At 43.4% G+C, this 15,949-nt stretch overlaps 1 protein-coding gene and 1 long non-coding RNA gene across 11 annotated transcripts in view; both read right to left on the reverse strand.

The window, feature by feature from the left end:
* Positions 1-1,020: 1,020 nt before the first annotated feature.
* On the reverse strand, positions 1,021-3,206 carry LOC114766271 (uncharacterized). Its single transcript, XR_003742766.1, has 2 exons — positions 2,682-3,206; positions 1,021-2,280 (listed from the first exon to the last, which is right to left on the reverse strand). It is a non-coding gene; the product is annotated as an uncharacterized LOC114766271 (long non-coding RNA).
* Positions 3,207-5,491: 2,285 nt separating this feature from the next.
* The window catches only part of chd9 (chromodomain helicase DNA binding protein 9), a 64,881-nt gene continuing 54,423 nt past the window's right edge, over positions 5,492-15,949 (reverse strand). For 2 of the 10 annotated variants that reach the window (XM_028955811.1, XM_028955809.1), the window contains exons 31-39: positions 14,424-15,302; positions 14,032-14,195; positions 12,527-12,754; positions 11,767-11,947; positions 10,205-10,344; positions 9,874-10,101; positions 9,649-9,786; positions 9,453-9,557; positions 5,493-9,032 (exon numbers count right to left, since the gene is read on the reverse strand). In XM_028955811.1, the coding sequence (XP_028811644.1) occupies positions 8,106-9,032; positions 9,453-9,557; positions 9,649-9,786; positions 9,874-10,101; positions 10,205-10,344; positions 11,767-11,947; positions 12,527-12,754; positions 14,032-14,195; positions 14,424-15,302 (2,990 nt within the window). In that variant the 3' untranslated portion in view covers positions 5,493-8,105. Of the gene's footprint in view, positions 9,033-9,452; positions 9,558-9,648; positions 9,787-9,873; positions 10,102-10,204; positions 10,345-11,766; positions 11,948-12,526; positions 12,755-14,031; positions 14,196-14,423; positions 15,303-15,949 lie in introns of all 10 variants that reach the window. The other 8 variants (XM_028955817.1, XM_028955816.1, XM_028955818.1 and 5 more) reach the window with 7 other exon arrangements.

Genomic DNA, 15,949 nt, shown 5'->3' on the forward strand with positions numbered 1-15,949 from the left:
GTGGACCCCCTTTGTGTTTTGATGGTGTTTAGACCCTTAGTCTTGCCCAAATGTTTTCCGACCCAAATTTTTGTTGCATCAACTTCAAGGTCCCCTGACATGAATTTTTTTTTATACTTTTGTATGGTCTCCTAATACTGTATCTGAAGCCTCTTTCCAAAATTCAGCCATGGTGCAGATTAAAAGCCACTTTAAGCCAGCCACACAATGAGAGTTCCCAAATGTGTGTAGCTTTAAATGCTAATGAATTGGAGAGAGGCGGGACAAGGAGGAGAGAGGCCTACAGAAGTTGAGGGGGCACAACGTTATTGACAGCATTCACTAACCACAATGTAATGTTAAATTATCTCACAAAGTGAAATTTTCATGAAAGGGGGACTTTAAAAAAACTAACCCTTAATTGATTGTTTTGTTACAAGTGCATCTATGTTGTTACAAGTGCATCTATCACTGACAGTGCAGCCATTACAATAAAATGAATTTCAGCCTTAACCAATGACTGTAGAGAATGCATGATAGCATTGTCACCGCTTTGCACAGGAAGCAGAAAGCTCAGTAGCTGGCTTGTCTCTGAATGAACATTGACCCCCCCTGCCACCCGTTGCATTTCATCACCAGGTGATTTGGGTAAGAATATTTCTATTTATATCCCATCAGATGAGGATCGGTCCACTTCAGAGCCCATTACGAAGGTGATTTCCAGAGGGCGCAGACACTTACTGATGAATCTTGAATAAATCATTGCCAATAAACAATTAACCTGCAGTAATGCAAGACCCCATTCCCTGTGGTAACATGGAGATTAGTGAAGCACTTTAAGTACCTGAGACTAAAAGAAATCTTAATTTCCTTGCACTTATACTTGTTCCAGTTGTCTTTTAATGCATTGAATAGCAAAAGTACTAAAACTTGGTTCAAACAGGACACATTTTACAGGCATGTATTAATGTTACATGGATTGTCTGCTGAATGTTCTGATTTTTTGATAATGAGCCTGCAAAAATGAAACAGAGTACATAATTTGTCTTCAATATAAGTTTTTCCTTCACCAGGAAGCAGCTTTATTTTAGTTAATCATATGAATTTTTCATATGTGCTTTCACAGTCCATAGCCATAAACATTCAAACTAGTCTATTAATTATTAAACAGCTCCTGACACGTTTCTTTGTTAAACCAGTCTGCAGCACCAGCTCAACTAAAACCCTAAAACCCGAACACGATCATCATTATCTGCTGTAACGTTTGTAGTGCAGTCACTGCAGTCGCCCGTCAAGTCAGTCCTCAGCAATCTGGGTGCTCAGTCACGCTGAATACAGTGACATGCAGTCTGATGACATCTTTCAATTCAATTGTCTTTGACAACAATTAGGGACAACGACAATCATTGTGCTCGCCGGGCTTTACAAAAGCACAGGGGAAGTCATCAATCCCACTGTCACTGAAACATCAATGTCTCATCTCGGTTAAATGCAACAGGGAAGATAATTGGCATTTGGGTTTGCATATTAATTAACTGATAATGAGATGATAGAGTAGACACTTTTTTTTTTTTCAGGTGTGGGCCTTCTAATCAATTTCTAGAGAAACGGGTGAAAAAGAACTATTCTTTTATCCAGCATCTGAAATTAAAAAGCTATTTAGCACTACATTTTCCAACAAAGTGCTTTTCATTTATCTTCTCAAACACATTATTCAATCACACTTTCCATTTCTATAATGGTCATATTTTCATGTAATTTCCTGACGCCTTGCTGATGGGAGATTGTGATATGGCTTTGCAAAATGGTTATTCCCTTCCAGCTCAATTCACTTGGTGGTAATAAACTAAAACATATATTTCAGATGAATGTTGTCCAGCAAATGGAGCGAGTCTGTGGCTGGCTGGAAATTTAAGGAAGAGCGCTATTGCCCCCTGATGGCCATTGAGGGGTTTGAAAAAGAAATATCTGCGCCACCTGGTGGTGAAATGGTGCCAAATCCGTATTTAACACAAACCGAACAAGCTGTTTTAATATATGTACATAGCATGTTTGATGGTTACAAATATTTTTTTAAGAATAAGTCAGTTGCAAATCACATTTACATTGATCTAAACTAGTGAAGTATAATTGTAAAAAATCTATAGCATTGTGCCATTGAAAATGATCATATTAAATAGAACGATACATAGTGACAAATGACACATTCATCTGGAAGTTGTTCATGACGCTGGAGCTGTACGTGAAGAGTTAGAAGAATCCAGCTATTGCATCCATATCCCCACTTGCCACTTTCTTGAGCTGACAAAGAAAGAAATATGCACTAGTTTCAAGAAGTTGAGAATTTGTATTCTTAACAAGATCAGACACCAAACTAAATAAAAATAACAGTAGTGCTATCACACGCCAGCATAATCTAATAGTAATTACTAACATAAATGGAGAGGTGCATGACTGGCATTTAAGTGCAGATAACAATATCAAATAAAAGCGCTTGATGAACTCATTCTAGTGCCAATTCTTAAATCTTTAGAGTTATGTGAAGATTAAAATCAGAGCATAAACCCACATCAAACATGTGGCCCTTCTCGAAGGAAAGGGCTGGATTTTAAACCTCAATAGGGTACAGATTTATTTCAAATGATAAACAATTTACCGAATGGCTTTATATGTGTGTGCATGTAAATGTAACCATGTCTTACCATTATAGGATTTTTTTTTCCCAAAAAATGGGTCAACTTGACTCATCTCCTTCAGCACCATCCTCGTTCTCTGGTGCCTCCTGAGCCTCATTGTCGGAGTCGTCCTTGTTTGATTTTGCACTTTCGGGTCTCTCCTCCGGCTTTTTGGAGGGGTCCACCACCAGAGCGCTCCTGCTTGTGCTGCAGCCCATATTCAGACGACCGGTCAGTCCACAGCGCACACAGCATGTGTGTGTGGAGAATTTCAGGATGACCATAACCTGTTGTGGAAGCGGGTGTCCTTGTTGCCATGACAGCCCCTGCGACTTCATGTCGCGCATGATGTAAGCACCTTGTGTGTCAAAGTCTACTTGACGCCTCACGTTATCCGAAGGGCAGATTAATAAAGTAATCTCAGAGTAAAATGCCGGACTTTTCCCTTTCTTCCTGACCTTTTCCAGTCTGAGTTTAATCTGTCATCGTAATCTATAATCAATAAATCCCTTCGTAGTTAAAACGTATTAATGAAGGAGAACTCGGGTTGTTTTGGAGGGAGTTTTGGAGACTCGTGCGCAGACTCTGGTTTCGGTTTACAGGCCTTTGCAGGTCGGCCGTGTGAGGGCTTCCTGTAACCGCCCGCCGAGAAACCTGAGTTGGGGGTTTAACTTCTGAGCGTGTGAAGGCACAGTCACTGATATACAGACCAGGAATTGTTTGTCCTTCAATTGCTATGGTAGCTAAGGTGTGTTTTTTTTCCTCTTAATTTCAAATTCATACTTGTTATTAGCATCAAGCCACAGATAAACAGTTAATGAACATTCAATAGTTTAGGGGCATTCTAAAATTCCCTTCTTTTCCATGAGCAATAATAGAACAATATGCATAATAATCAATAGACAAAATAATTTAGTCAAATCCACAGTTGCTGATTCACCAGATTCTGAACCAGTGTGAATTTGGCCAGTTTTACCACTTCTTTAATTAGTTCAACTGTATGAAGATTATGGAAAAGGACTAATAATCGAATAACCGGTAAAGGATATTAGGCTTGATTGGTGCTTTAGCATCCCATTAAAATGCAAGGCTATTTGTATCTGATAATGGGCGTCTGCACATTTATGCAGATATTCCATTCATTAACAGCCATAGATTTACATGAACAGCATTATCTATTCTAGAAAGGATTTCTGGTCAATTTGAATTCATTTTAATGGACCACACAGCTGTTTTCTATTAAAACACATAAAATTACAGGTTGTGAGCACTTTTTGTTCTGTTCTTGCTATACGGAGTGAAATCTTGTTAAAAGTCCAAAAAGGGAAGCGATCAGGTAAAAAAAAAAAAAAAAAGTGGCAACCAAAGCCGCCTTGGAAACAAGTACATAAACAACAGATCGCTTAGCTGCAGCACAGGCGAAAAATTATCGTCGGAACAGGTACACAGACACAAAGAACAGCCCCACCTTCCGTACTCCAAGAACACAAAGGCTGACGTGGGGGAAAAAACAAAAAAAAGCATCAGACAGAGCACACGGAACGTTAGAGGCGAAACACACTGTCTGATGCTGATGATTGAGGGATGATTAATCAACATTTGCGTTTCTTAAGAGTACAACCATGTCCTGATAAGCACGTTACGCCACGTGAGATTTGAGCTTTTAATCTGTTTTAGAACCAGCATCTAGTCTTTTTTAACAACCTCTGTCTGAAATGGCGTTCTGACACTTGTAACCGCAGATGTCTTTTCTCACTCACTGGTATGGCAGTGTGACATGAGCCACAAAACCTCGATATGTAATCAGAGTTGAGTCATTGTATTTAAATGACATTTTATCCCAGAAAATATGCTCTTCGACGCTGTTATAATAATGAAAGTGAAGTGATTGTCATTGTGAAAAACTGCAGCACAGCACACGGTGACACAATGAAATGTGTCCTCTGCTTTTAACCATCACCCTTAGTGAGCAGTGGGCAGCCATGGCAGGCGCCCGGGGAGCAGTGTGTGGGGACGGTGCTTTGCTCAGTGGCACCTCAGTGGCACCATGGCAGATCGGGATTCGAACCGGCAACCTTCTGCTGACTGGAATGTGTTTAAGGAGGCTGCAGCAACCTGGAGGAGGAGGAGACGTAAAAGGACACGCATACAGAGTGGTTTCACAGTAAAGAACCAGGTGAGCAAAGTGCCTTGAGAATAATGAGGGCCACTACCTGCTGCTCAGTTATAGTCCTTTTATTTATATAACTGATATAAAACGTCTTTTGGAGTCATGTGTGGAAAGCGTGTTTTGCTCATTGGCACCTCAGTGGCACCATGGCAGTTCTGTAAACCTTCTGATTACGGGTCCTTTTTTTTCTCACCCGCTAGGCCACCATTGCCCCCTCACACACTTTCACTTATAATAGTAACTTCTTAATAATAATTTCTTGCACTATCCAAATTTGCAGTCCTGTCTTGCACTGTATGTTTTGAAGTCATATGAGACACCATGTAGAATGTTTAAAAGGTTAAGAAACACTTACATCGCCATGAAGGCTAATGTGAAGTGGTGAAGACATGAACATGTGATATCCTAGAACTCTACCAGGTGAAGAAAAACAGCAGAGCCAGACTTTTTGTGGATAGTCAGAATATGTTTAATAAAAATAATTAAACCTCAATTTCCTCTATAGACTTCATAGAAAGTAATTCAATAAATTACAAATGACTTCTTAAGACATTTTTTTCCACTACATAAAGCATTATTTGACTACACAGACCACAACTTTTGCAAATATTGCAACTGTCCAAAAAAAAAAAAAAAAAAAAAGAAAGGAAAAAAAGAAGACTTCAAAATTACTTCAAAAAGTATATAAGCAATAAAGCAAAAAAAATAAAAAATAATAATGAAAATAAAAGGCAAGTCTATGTCATTTCTCTGACTACATAAAATGAAAAGGTGAAGAAACTTTCAGAGTTGTGTTTTTTTAAGCTTGCACGTTGGTCAGCAGTTCCCCGTGTCATATCACATCAGTCCAGAACTTGCAAAGTGTGAAAACACCAGGACACGTTTAGGATATATTACATACTATTCAAGCAATTCATAAGTCACAAATTAAATTAAAAAGAAAAACAAAACAGAAAAAAAAAAAGTCCAACGTTTTAACATGTTCAGAAATGTATCCTCCCACAAGTATTAGCCTGCTTGGGACATTTAACTCCCAGATACGGCTCAAAACCAGAAGCAAGGTAGTGAAAGAGAGTGGTGGAGGAGGAGGAGGAGGAAGTAGCGGTGCCTGAGCAGAATTACGTGAAGGGCGTCCTGATCCTGATCGGTAAGCCTGTGGCTGTTGAGCGAAACCCAGCGCCGGCCCAGGCGCTCAGGGGCAGGTATGGGTGGGGCGGGTTCGCTGCTGAGCCTAACCTGATACCATTCAGACTCGCGTTGGAGAGTTGCTACGCTCCTGGTGAGGGGAAGGAACCCGCCGAACTGGATTCAGTGTTTCAGTCTGGGTCTGGGCCAGTGTTCAGCACAGGAACCATAAAGGGACATTGTCACCACCGGGCTTTTCCAGTGCTCAACCTTTCCTCACGATGTGCCTAACAGTCCAAAGGATTAACGAAGCACGTGCTGTACCTCAACAGTAATATAGTTACCAAAAAAAGTGCGGTCTAGTTACAAAATAAGCGTTTATGAATCCGCAGCGCGTCTCCAGATAAGCCACTGGGCAAGAACGACACACCGGTTCAGCATGCCGGTGGTGAGCGGGATCCACTCAGACTCAGAGGTACAGCATAAGGGCACTTCTATGTCTATCTGTAGTTGACCATGACTCGTGAAAGTCTGGTGGGGTTTGGGGAGTGAGGAAGCGAGTCTGGGTGGGTGGGGCGGGGAAGAGTCTGAGGCGAAGACATGACGAATGGATCCTTAACAACAACAGCAACAACTACACTAACGGACCAGAGCAGTTCACAGACACCAGGCCAGATTTCTATATTACATGTCCCGAAAATAAAGGCAATGGCAACTTTTGAATACAGCCGGGAGAACACACGCACTGCTGCTTGTGGGACGGATCACACCATGTGAATACTGAGAGCTGTAGGTGAGAAACGTAGCTTTAAACAATGTGGCCACAAACCACATTTCAAATAGCAGCATGCTGAAAAAAGGCGGAGGGGGCGCCCTCATGTACTGACCGGAGCAGGAGTTGAACACCCAGGTTTTGTCCAGGTTTAGGGACTGGTGAAATATCCATGCAACATTGTGAATTCACAAAATCAGCCCATTTCCTTAGAAAGGAAAACAAGTACCTGCAATATTTAACTAGTGTCCCAAACACATCAGACGGGGGTATTTAAATGAACAATAAACAATAAAACTCAAAATTATAGTACAAATGACACTTGGGGGAATAAAAATGAACACAGTGTGCAGCCCCACAGCGCCTGTTGCCCAGGTCAAACCCTCACCGCTGCCTGCCCCCTCCAACAGTGCAGCCTTTGGCACTCAAACACAGTAGCGTTATTTATCACATCCCCCCCCAACGCCAGAGGAACGGGGGTAGTCTGTGCAATCGTATCGTGTACAGCAGTCGTGTACAGTATAAAAGCGCTTCCCCGAGACGCGTGGGTGAAGTCTGAAGAAGCGCGAACGTACAGCCGATGGGGTGAGGAACAGCAGAGACTCTCAAGGCTACGTTACTTTTGTTAAAGCTACTACAGTATGCCGAGGAAGAGGAGGACAAGTGTTATACTGTGTGTGTCTGAGTTTGACGGAGAAAGAGAGAGTGAGGGGGGGGGGGGTGAGTGAGCGGGTGTGTTTAAGGATGACTGTTGGAAGCAGTGGTGGTGGTGGTGTGAGACGAAAAAAGAGGCGTGAAGGATCTACAGCTTCAGTGACATTCATTAGCTGCCCGAGTTATTGCTGACTTTACCATAGGATGCTCTGCAAAGCAGAGGAGTCAAGGATCCTTTAAATATATACAGGAAACAAAAGAAATCAACACCAAATCCACCCGTCACCCTCCCCAAAGAGGACTCAATATATATTAAATAGTACAGCTCGACATGAGCAATAAGGTCGGTCTTCTTTTTTTTTATGTTTGTTTTAATAAAATTAATATCATTAACATAATAATGCCATTTTTAAAAACTCTTTCTCGCCGCAATTGTACATCGTGTAATACAAGTTCACAAAGTCTGTAACCCTTAATCAAGTCTGACATGCAAAGTGTCTTCCAAAACAAGATTGTACCGATACAAACACTGAAATTTGATTTCAGTTTCATCAAATCTTGCTTTTGTCAGCTTTTTTTAAATAACTCTTTTATTACACAACACTTTTAGATGTAATATTTACAAAATAAAAGAAAAATGTAAGTGCAGGGTAAATCATATGTGTATATGTGGATTTGCCTCTAAGGGATATATATAAACATATATTTATTTATTTGTCTATGCAAGTCATCAGTCGTCATCGCTAGAGTCTGAATCCTCAGATGAGGAAGAGGAGTTCTCGGACTCTGAGGAAGACGACTCCGCCTTTCCTGAGGCTGAGCCTTCTGCACCACTGTTCTCCTTTTGCTCCTCAGTGACGTCCGCTGCTTCCTCCCCCCTTCCTTCTGACTGGTTTGTCTGTACGGTCGTGGCTTTGGAGGGGGCGGGTGCAGGGACGGGCTTAATGTCTGAGTTCTGTGGCTCCTGGGCCACAGGGAGGTTAAGGCCTGGAGTGAGAAGCATCCCTGGGTAGAGCACACTCGAGAGCAGGAGGGGGTTGAGAGCCAGTGGGTGGCTGGAGGCTGCAGAGGCAGCAGAAGCACTTAGTGGGTTGGAGGTGGATGTGGTGGCGCTGGAGGTCGAGGTCTCCGGAACGGGAACCCCGGTCCTTTCAGCTTTGGTTTCGGGGGGCTGGGCATTGGTGGAGGCTGTAGAGGAGGCTGGCGTGTCTCCTGAGGAGCTGCTACAGCCTCCTTGCTTCATGCTGTCCTCGGTGGAGGTTGTCCCTGGCACCGACCCGCCCTCCTGGGCCACTTTACCGAGCAGCCCACTCATACCTAGTAAGTTGGGCAGCCCGGCCATGCCTGAGACCATCATGGGAAACATGGCTGCCAGATTGGTGGCGTCGGGCTGCAGGCCCATGAGCCCAGCGGTAAGCTGCAGGGACTGGAGGTTCTGGAAGTTGTGCTGCAGCGCCTGTAGACTGGAAATGTCCAGGCCTGAGAGGAGACCATTGGCCATCATGGGGTTGAGGCCGAGGGGGTTTGCTGCGGCGTTGGACCCTGCAGAAGCAGCCTTGGCCATGGCATTCTTGGGTCGACGGCCACGTCGACTCACCTCCTCTGGTACGATGGGTCCAGTCAAGATCCGGTCAAACATACTCTCTGGTAGATAGCCCTTCAGAGTAGTGAACCAATGTCATTTTAATATTGAAGTCAATTTTTTTTATTAATTGTTAGATTCAATTCGGAAATGTTATAAAATGCTAAATAAATGCTTTTCAACATAATTAAAATGTTTTAAATGAGAGATTTTTAAAACCGTAATGTCTAACATTATGGCAAAACTGGTGGCACATATTTGGTTTATCCTTTTTTGTCTAAACCCTGAAATCAATTTTATGCCACTTATTCATTTATTCTGCCCGATACAGTATCCTCTGGTTTATATACAGTCTGGACAAAAGACAGCAACACCTAATAAATAATGACAGCTTGATTTGTGTATTTTACACGGCTGTCACCCCATTGATAACTATACAGCTATTGCCCAGCAAAATAAGATCCCACATCTCAGAGAATCTCACTGATTACTCACTGATTGCTTCACAACATCAGCCCACTCTGGTGGAACTCCATACTCTGGGTTCTCCTGCAGAAACCGGCACAGTTCCTTAAGAGGAGGGGCAAAGGCACCACCGATCTAAAGGAAGAGAAGAGAGCAATTCAAGTCAGAACAGTTCATTCAAACCAACTGTTCACACACAAGCAGCACAGGCAAACCGTGGACAGACCTTGCGCGCATTTCTCCTGTTGATTATCTGAACCCTCTCCTCGCCAGTCAGACTGTTTACGTCGATCTTGTTGGGGTTTCGGCATCGGTGCCGCTTCTGTTTGGGCCGAGTGTCAGGGAACTGCACCTTATTCACACCCTACAGTGCAAACAGTATCAGGTTACTGGATATATAGAAACTAAGTTCAAAGCACAGGGAAAAAGGGAGCAGGGTGCAGGGACTCACAGGGATGAAGGCTCCTACATCTGCCACAAATTCTGGGTGTTCTTTGAGCCACTGATCCAGGTCTTTCCTCTTGGGGGCATCATCCCCAGCCAGCCGGGTCCCATCTTTGAGGTTAATGACAGGAACCCGGGACTCTGTGTCAAGCTGGTTCTGACTATGGACTAAGCCCTGCTGCCCGGGGGGCACAGACAGGCCAGCCTGACTCAGTCCACTCCAGCCTGGGGGGACCTGAAGGGTGATGGGAACACATACACACACAAGTGAGGAAACATTAGGTGCAGAGAGAAAGTAAGGAAAGATAAAATGGGGTAAGGAAAAGAATGGCTCTTACACGTTCAGACGCGACAGGGGTTTGATTCCGGTTCATGAACAGCAGGTCCACCCCCTCCACATTCTTTCTCCTCCCACGCCTCCTCTTCACCGCTGGCTGGCCGTCCATCACCCCGTTCAGTCTCATCTGACCTGCAAGAGCTGAGAACAGATATTGTACTAACATTTCACATATATCCAGAAAAGACTTTACAAAACCTTAAAGCAATTATTTAAACTGTACATTTAGCTCCAGTTCTGCTGGTAACATAAGAGCTACAGTGGGTACAGAAAGTATTCAGACTCCATTAAAATCTTTTTTCCCTCATTAATGTATACACAGCACCCCATATTGACCAAAAAAAAGATTTGTTGACATTTTTGCAGATTTATTAACAAAGAAAAGCTGAAATAATCACATGGTCCTACTGACCCTTTGCTCAGTATTTAGGAGAAGCACCCTTGAGTCTTTTTGGGAAAGTTTTTCACATCTGGGTTTAGGGATCCCCTGCCATTCCTCCTTGCAGCTCCTCTCCAGTTCTGTCAGGTTGGATGGTAAACGTTGGTGGAAAGCTAATTTTAGGTCTCTCCAGAAATGCTCAATTGGGTTTAAGTCAGGCCGGGCCATTCAAAAACAGTCGTGGTGTTGTTGTGAAGGCACTCCTTTGTTATTTTAGCTGTGTGCTTATGGTCATTGTCTTGTTGGAAGGTAAACCTTCGGCCCAGTCTGAGGTCCTGAGCACTCTGGAGAAGGTTTTAGTCCAGGATATCTTGTCTGCATTCATCTTTCCCTCGATTGCAACCAGTCACCCTGTCCATGCAGCTGCAAAACACCCCACAGCATGATGCTGCCACACCCATGCTTGATTGTTGGACAGGTGATGAGCAGTGCCTGGTTTTCTCCACACATACCGCTTAGAATTAAGGTCAAAACGTTCTATCTTGGTAGAATCTTATTTCTCACCATCTTGGAGTCAGTCAGGCATTTATTTATTTATTTATTTTTTAAGCAAACTCCATGCAGGCTTTCATGTGTGAGACCAGTTCACTGCCTTGCCACATTCAGTCTCTGAGCTCTTCAGTCAGTTCCTTTGACCTCATGATTCTCATTAGGTCTGACATGCATTGTGAGCAGTAAGGTCTTATATAGACAGGGGTGTGGCTTTCCTAATCAAGTCCAATCAGTATAATCAAACACCAATGGACTCAAATGAAGGTGTAGAACCATCTCAAGGATAATCAGAACAAATCAGAACAATTGGCTGCAATATTACACAGAGTGAAAAATTAAGAGTGTCTGAATACCTTGCGTACTCACTGTATAAAAAGGAAGGTGGCATCAACACCTTGCATAACATTCAATGAGAAGACAGAGATATTAACCTTTATAAAACAACTAGAAACCACCACTGAGACAAGAGCCTTTTTTGATGTGAAATGTACAGGACTGCTGCCCCCTGTTGGTGATTTTATAAAAAATCTTGCAAAAGTCGCTGAATGTTAAAATAAAAGAAAAAATACTTTCCCAAAACTATACATTTTTCAGACACATTTGATTATTTGTGTCTTTTCTTGTGTCTTTACCGTGTGGGTAGGTGCTGGGTGAAGGTTTGGTGAAGTCAGCCAGGCTGGTGTCCGAGGCGTTCTGAAGCTCCTGCAGACGAGCCAGGTACATCTGCTGGCCCAGAAGGCCCTCCTCACCCTCTAGTGGTCTCTTCAGTGGCAGGCCCTGCTTCTGGAAGGTCAATTTTAGACCCCCCTCCTGCTGTGGATAGAGAGCACACCTCACTTAAAAAAACACCCCTTCATAAAAATATCAAAACTAAAGCTACAATATGGCTATAATTATTATGAATTTTTGCCAGAAACATGGTCAGGATTTGTCTTTTGGTATACACATTGAATTTTTGGTCTGAGGGAGATCATGAGGAAACACTGAGGAGCAGGGATCTCTGATCTTGTGCATTTTTTTTATCAGTAAAGCACAACTGACCAATAATCTCCACTGTGTTAGGGCAGCGGGGGTAGAAATTCGAGTAGGCATCACCTCACAGACTCTATTGCAGCAGTCTGTAGTAAAAAGATTAGTTGTTGCGGGACCAACAACCATGCTAGGGAACCATGCTGTTCGGCGTTAAGCCCCATCTTTTTTGGATTAAAGCGGCGCATGCAGCAGCATAGTGAATGTACAAGAGATTTGTGTGTGTTGGTGTGTGCGGACAGTTTTAAGTCTAAACCCCAAGCTCCAGACGAAGCATGCCGAACACCATGATCAGCAGTCAGCTCCATGGGGACAGGAAGGGGAGGGGAGAACGGGGGTAGGGGTGGGGGAAGATAAACATACGTTATTGATTTTGACTGAGAACTCCTTGTCAGCAACATGCTTCTTCACCTTTGAACCCTGCGGGGACGCTGAGGGGTCCTCGCAGAGGCTCCCTACGTTGTCCAGCAGCTTGGTGGTGTAGAAGGAGGCCACAGTGCTGCTGGGATCGTTGGTCCGCCGCACCCCGGGCCATTTCCCCTTCAGCACCACCTGGCAGATGCTGTCCAGTCTGTTAATGATTGCCCGGTCCTGCAGGGAGCGAGAGGAATCACAATAAGTCACGTCAACTTTGACAATCTGCTCAATGGGTGACCTTCAGTAATATGATTAACATTTAGTCATAGCAAAAAGTAGTAAAATAATAACAGTAATAATTACAAAACAACAGGAGTCAAATTGGGAAATTGACAAATATTTAAACTAGGAATTGCTACAGCAGGTCTTAAAAGTTTTGTAAATTCAGGCAGTGGGTTACACCACAGTCAGTTTTTTACAGAAGCTAATGCAGGGAGGTCTGATGTTTGTCCAAACGTTCTGGCAATAGGATGTCTTCAGACCTTGAGAACATTTAATGTGCTGAATTTCAAAGAAGCTACTAGAGGATTTATAAAAAAAATAGTTAATACTAAGAGTGGGAGCACCCAAAAATTCATAAATGAAGGTAATCTGTAACAGTCTATTATGATGTGTGTACGCCTGTGCTTCTAAAGTTGGGATTTAACGTGGACACTTTTTGGTGACGTTTTAAGTTTGTGTTTGAAACTTGAATGATGACAATCATGGAGAGCATCAGTAATTAATATACCAACATGATAAGATAATATGGGAATATGGGAAGATTCCACAGTATTTATAGTAAATGTACAGTAACTCTGGTGAAATAACTTAGTTGTAAAAAAAAAAAAAAAAAAAAAAAAAGTTGTATAACTATTACGCTGCATAACAAATTGGCATGTGTGTGAGTTCTTGCTGAATTACAGAAGCCAGTTGGTGGCAATTAGATCAAGAGAACAGCAATCTCTTCCCCAAATGACCAGATTCTGTTATAACTGAAAATTTATGAAAGTGAAGTGATTGTCATTGTGAAACACTGCAGCAGAGCACACGTTGTCACAACAAAATGTGTCCTCTGCTTTTAACCATCACCCTTGGTGAGGAGTGGGCAGCCATGTCAGGCGCCCGGGGAGCAGTGTGTGGGGACGGTGCTTTGCTTAGTGGCACCTCAGTGGCACCTTGGCGGATCGGGATTAAAACGGCAACCTTCTAATTACGGGGCCGCTTCCTTAACCGGTAGGCAACCACCGCCCCTATCATGGATTGAAAAGATCTATAATGATGCAATAATATATAACATCATAAAATTAACATACTTTATGCTATAATTCCCATAGATGTTTACATTGAAACACTGAATAATTGAGTATAACAAATTAATACATTGACACACACATATATATGTCTTACATATGATCAGTGTATTAATTTGTTATATGTGTGTATATGCCATAAAGGACGGAGCGTCTGACCTTAGGCCAGTAGGACGCTGCCAGCATGTATCCCCCCTGGAACGGGTGGGCAAGGTTGGGCAGGCCATTTTCAGTCACATGACTGTCCTGTGTCTCGTCCTGAGTTGTGCTGAGGGATGCCACGCTGTCCTCGTTGAAGCCCTTCGCTCTGGGAACCGCAGATGCTGCGACAGAAAGAACACACCCATAATTGCTGTGTACACACTCAACACCAGTCACAGTTACACAGATTTCACACCATCTGCTGGGATAGATCACGGTCAGTATGGTTCACAGACCAAATGGCTCAGATGTTCACTGCCAGAGACAAATTCACACTCAATGGTGGAGTACGGAACACAGTCAGAAAAAAACATCCTGATAAAAAAAAATAAAAAATCAGCTAAACTCACCATCCTTCTGTCCATCCTCACCATCACTGCCACTGTCCTCCGAGGAAGAAGAGGACGAGGAGGATGAGGAGGAAGACCCTGAGGAGCAGGAGGAGGACGAGGAAGATGAACTGGAGCCGGAGCGTGAAGATGAAGATGATGAAGAGGAAGAGGAGGAGGAATGAGAAGAGCTGGAGGAGGAGCCATCAGAGTCAGAGTCTGACCCTGACCCTTGTCGCTCTGCTCTTCGGCTCCTCTTGAGGGCCTTCTTCTGCTTGCGGGCAGATGAGTTGGGGGTGAGAGGTTTGGTGCGGGCAGCCACCATGCGGTTCTCATTCTCTCCTTTCTCCACAGAAGGCTTCTGTTCCACGTCCTCACAGTCTTGACCTGTGGGGGCTGGAGATCCGGTTCTGGGAGCCCAACGGTCAGCTTGTGCTGACCGGGCTTCTTCCCCTTCAAAAGCCTCTGGATCATCCTTCAAGTGAACCCCCTCTTCCCCTTTGTTGAGGGCCTCAGCTGCAAGGGGGGAAGCAGCCATGGCTGTCTGGAAGTGTGGGGGCAGTAGGGGGGTGGGGGTGCGGGACTGAGCCTGAGCAGCTTTGTTCTGACTATAGTTCCTTTGGGCAGCCATGAAGCACAGCTCTGGGTCTCGGAGGATGTGGTAGTCGGTACGGCTGACTCCGTGTTTAGCGGCACCAAGGAGCAGGTCTCGGTCGTGCGTGCCAGGCTCCCACCAGACGGGCAGGTCTGGGCCCGGTTGGCACAGTGCCAGATGTTCATACAACTGAGGGTGGTGCAGCACCTGCTCCCGAACCTTCCGCAAAAGCTCCACACGGTAGAGTGTTCGAGATGCTCGCTCCTCGGTGATGGGCTGGATGGAGAGAGAAGGGTCCACAGAGTCTGAAGAAAAAAAAATTATAATAATAAAGTCACTTCAATGGAGGTATTTTTAGTTTAAACTAAACATTCAGAAATAAAAGTGACTATTTTCTTTTTTTATTTATTGATCTAATATCATTTTTCCCATGACAAAATTTTGATTGAGGATGAATTAAAACCAATGTTAAAATGCTGTCAATTAACATGTTAATTGTTGTGATTAATAATTTTAAAGATGCATTAACATGGCTGACCTCTGACACAGAAGATAGAGGTGAAAGAAGTTTTAGGAGGAAAATTTAGATTTGCCCAACTGAACCACTGACAAAAAAAGAAAAAATTGCTAAATTGAATTATCACTGACATTGTCTTAAGAACTCCAGTGATTAATCATGATTGAAATCCGAAGGATTTTCTTTTGGCTTAATCATATTAATCAAAAAATGTGGAATTAATTTTTTTTTTAATTGATTGACACCCCTAGTTAAAGGTTAAAATGTTTTATTGCCTGTTAAATCAGATAAAACAAAAGCTTTATATAAAGGCTGGGCATGATTAACCACAAGAAGGATCCGTGTCTGCGCGTGTGTCTGCGCGTGTGTCTGCGCGTGTGTCTGCGCGTGTGTCTGCGCGTGTGTCTGCGCGTGTGTCTGCGCGTGTGTCTGCGC

This window comes from Denticeps clupeoides, chromosome 16, assembly GCF_900700375.1.
Source record: "Denticeps clupeoides chromosome 16, fDenClu1.1, whole genome shotgun sequence".
Taxonomy (NCBI): Eukaryota; Metazoa; Chordata; class Actinopteri; order Clupeiformes; family Denticipitidae; genus Denticeps; species Denticeps clupeoides.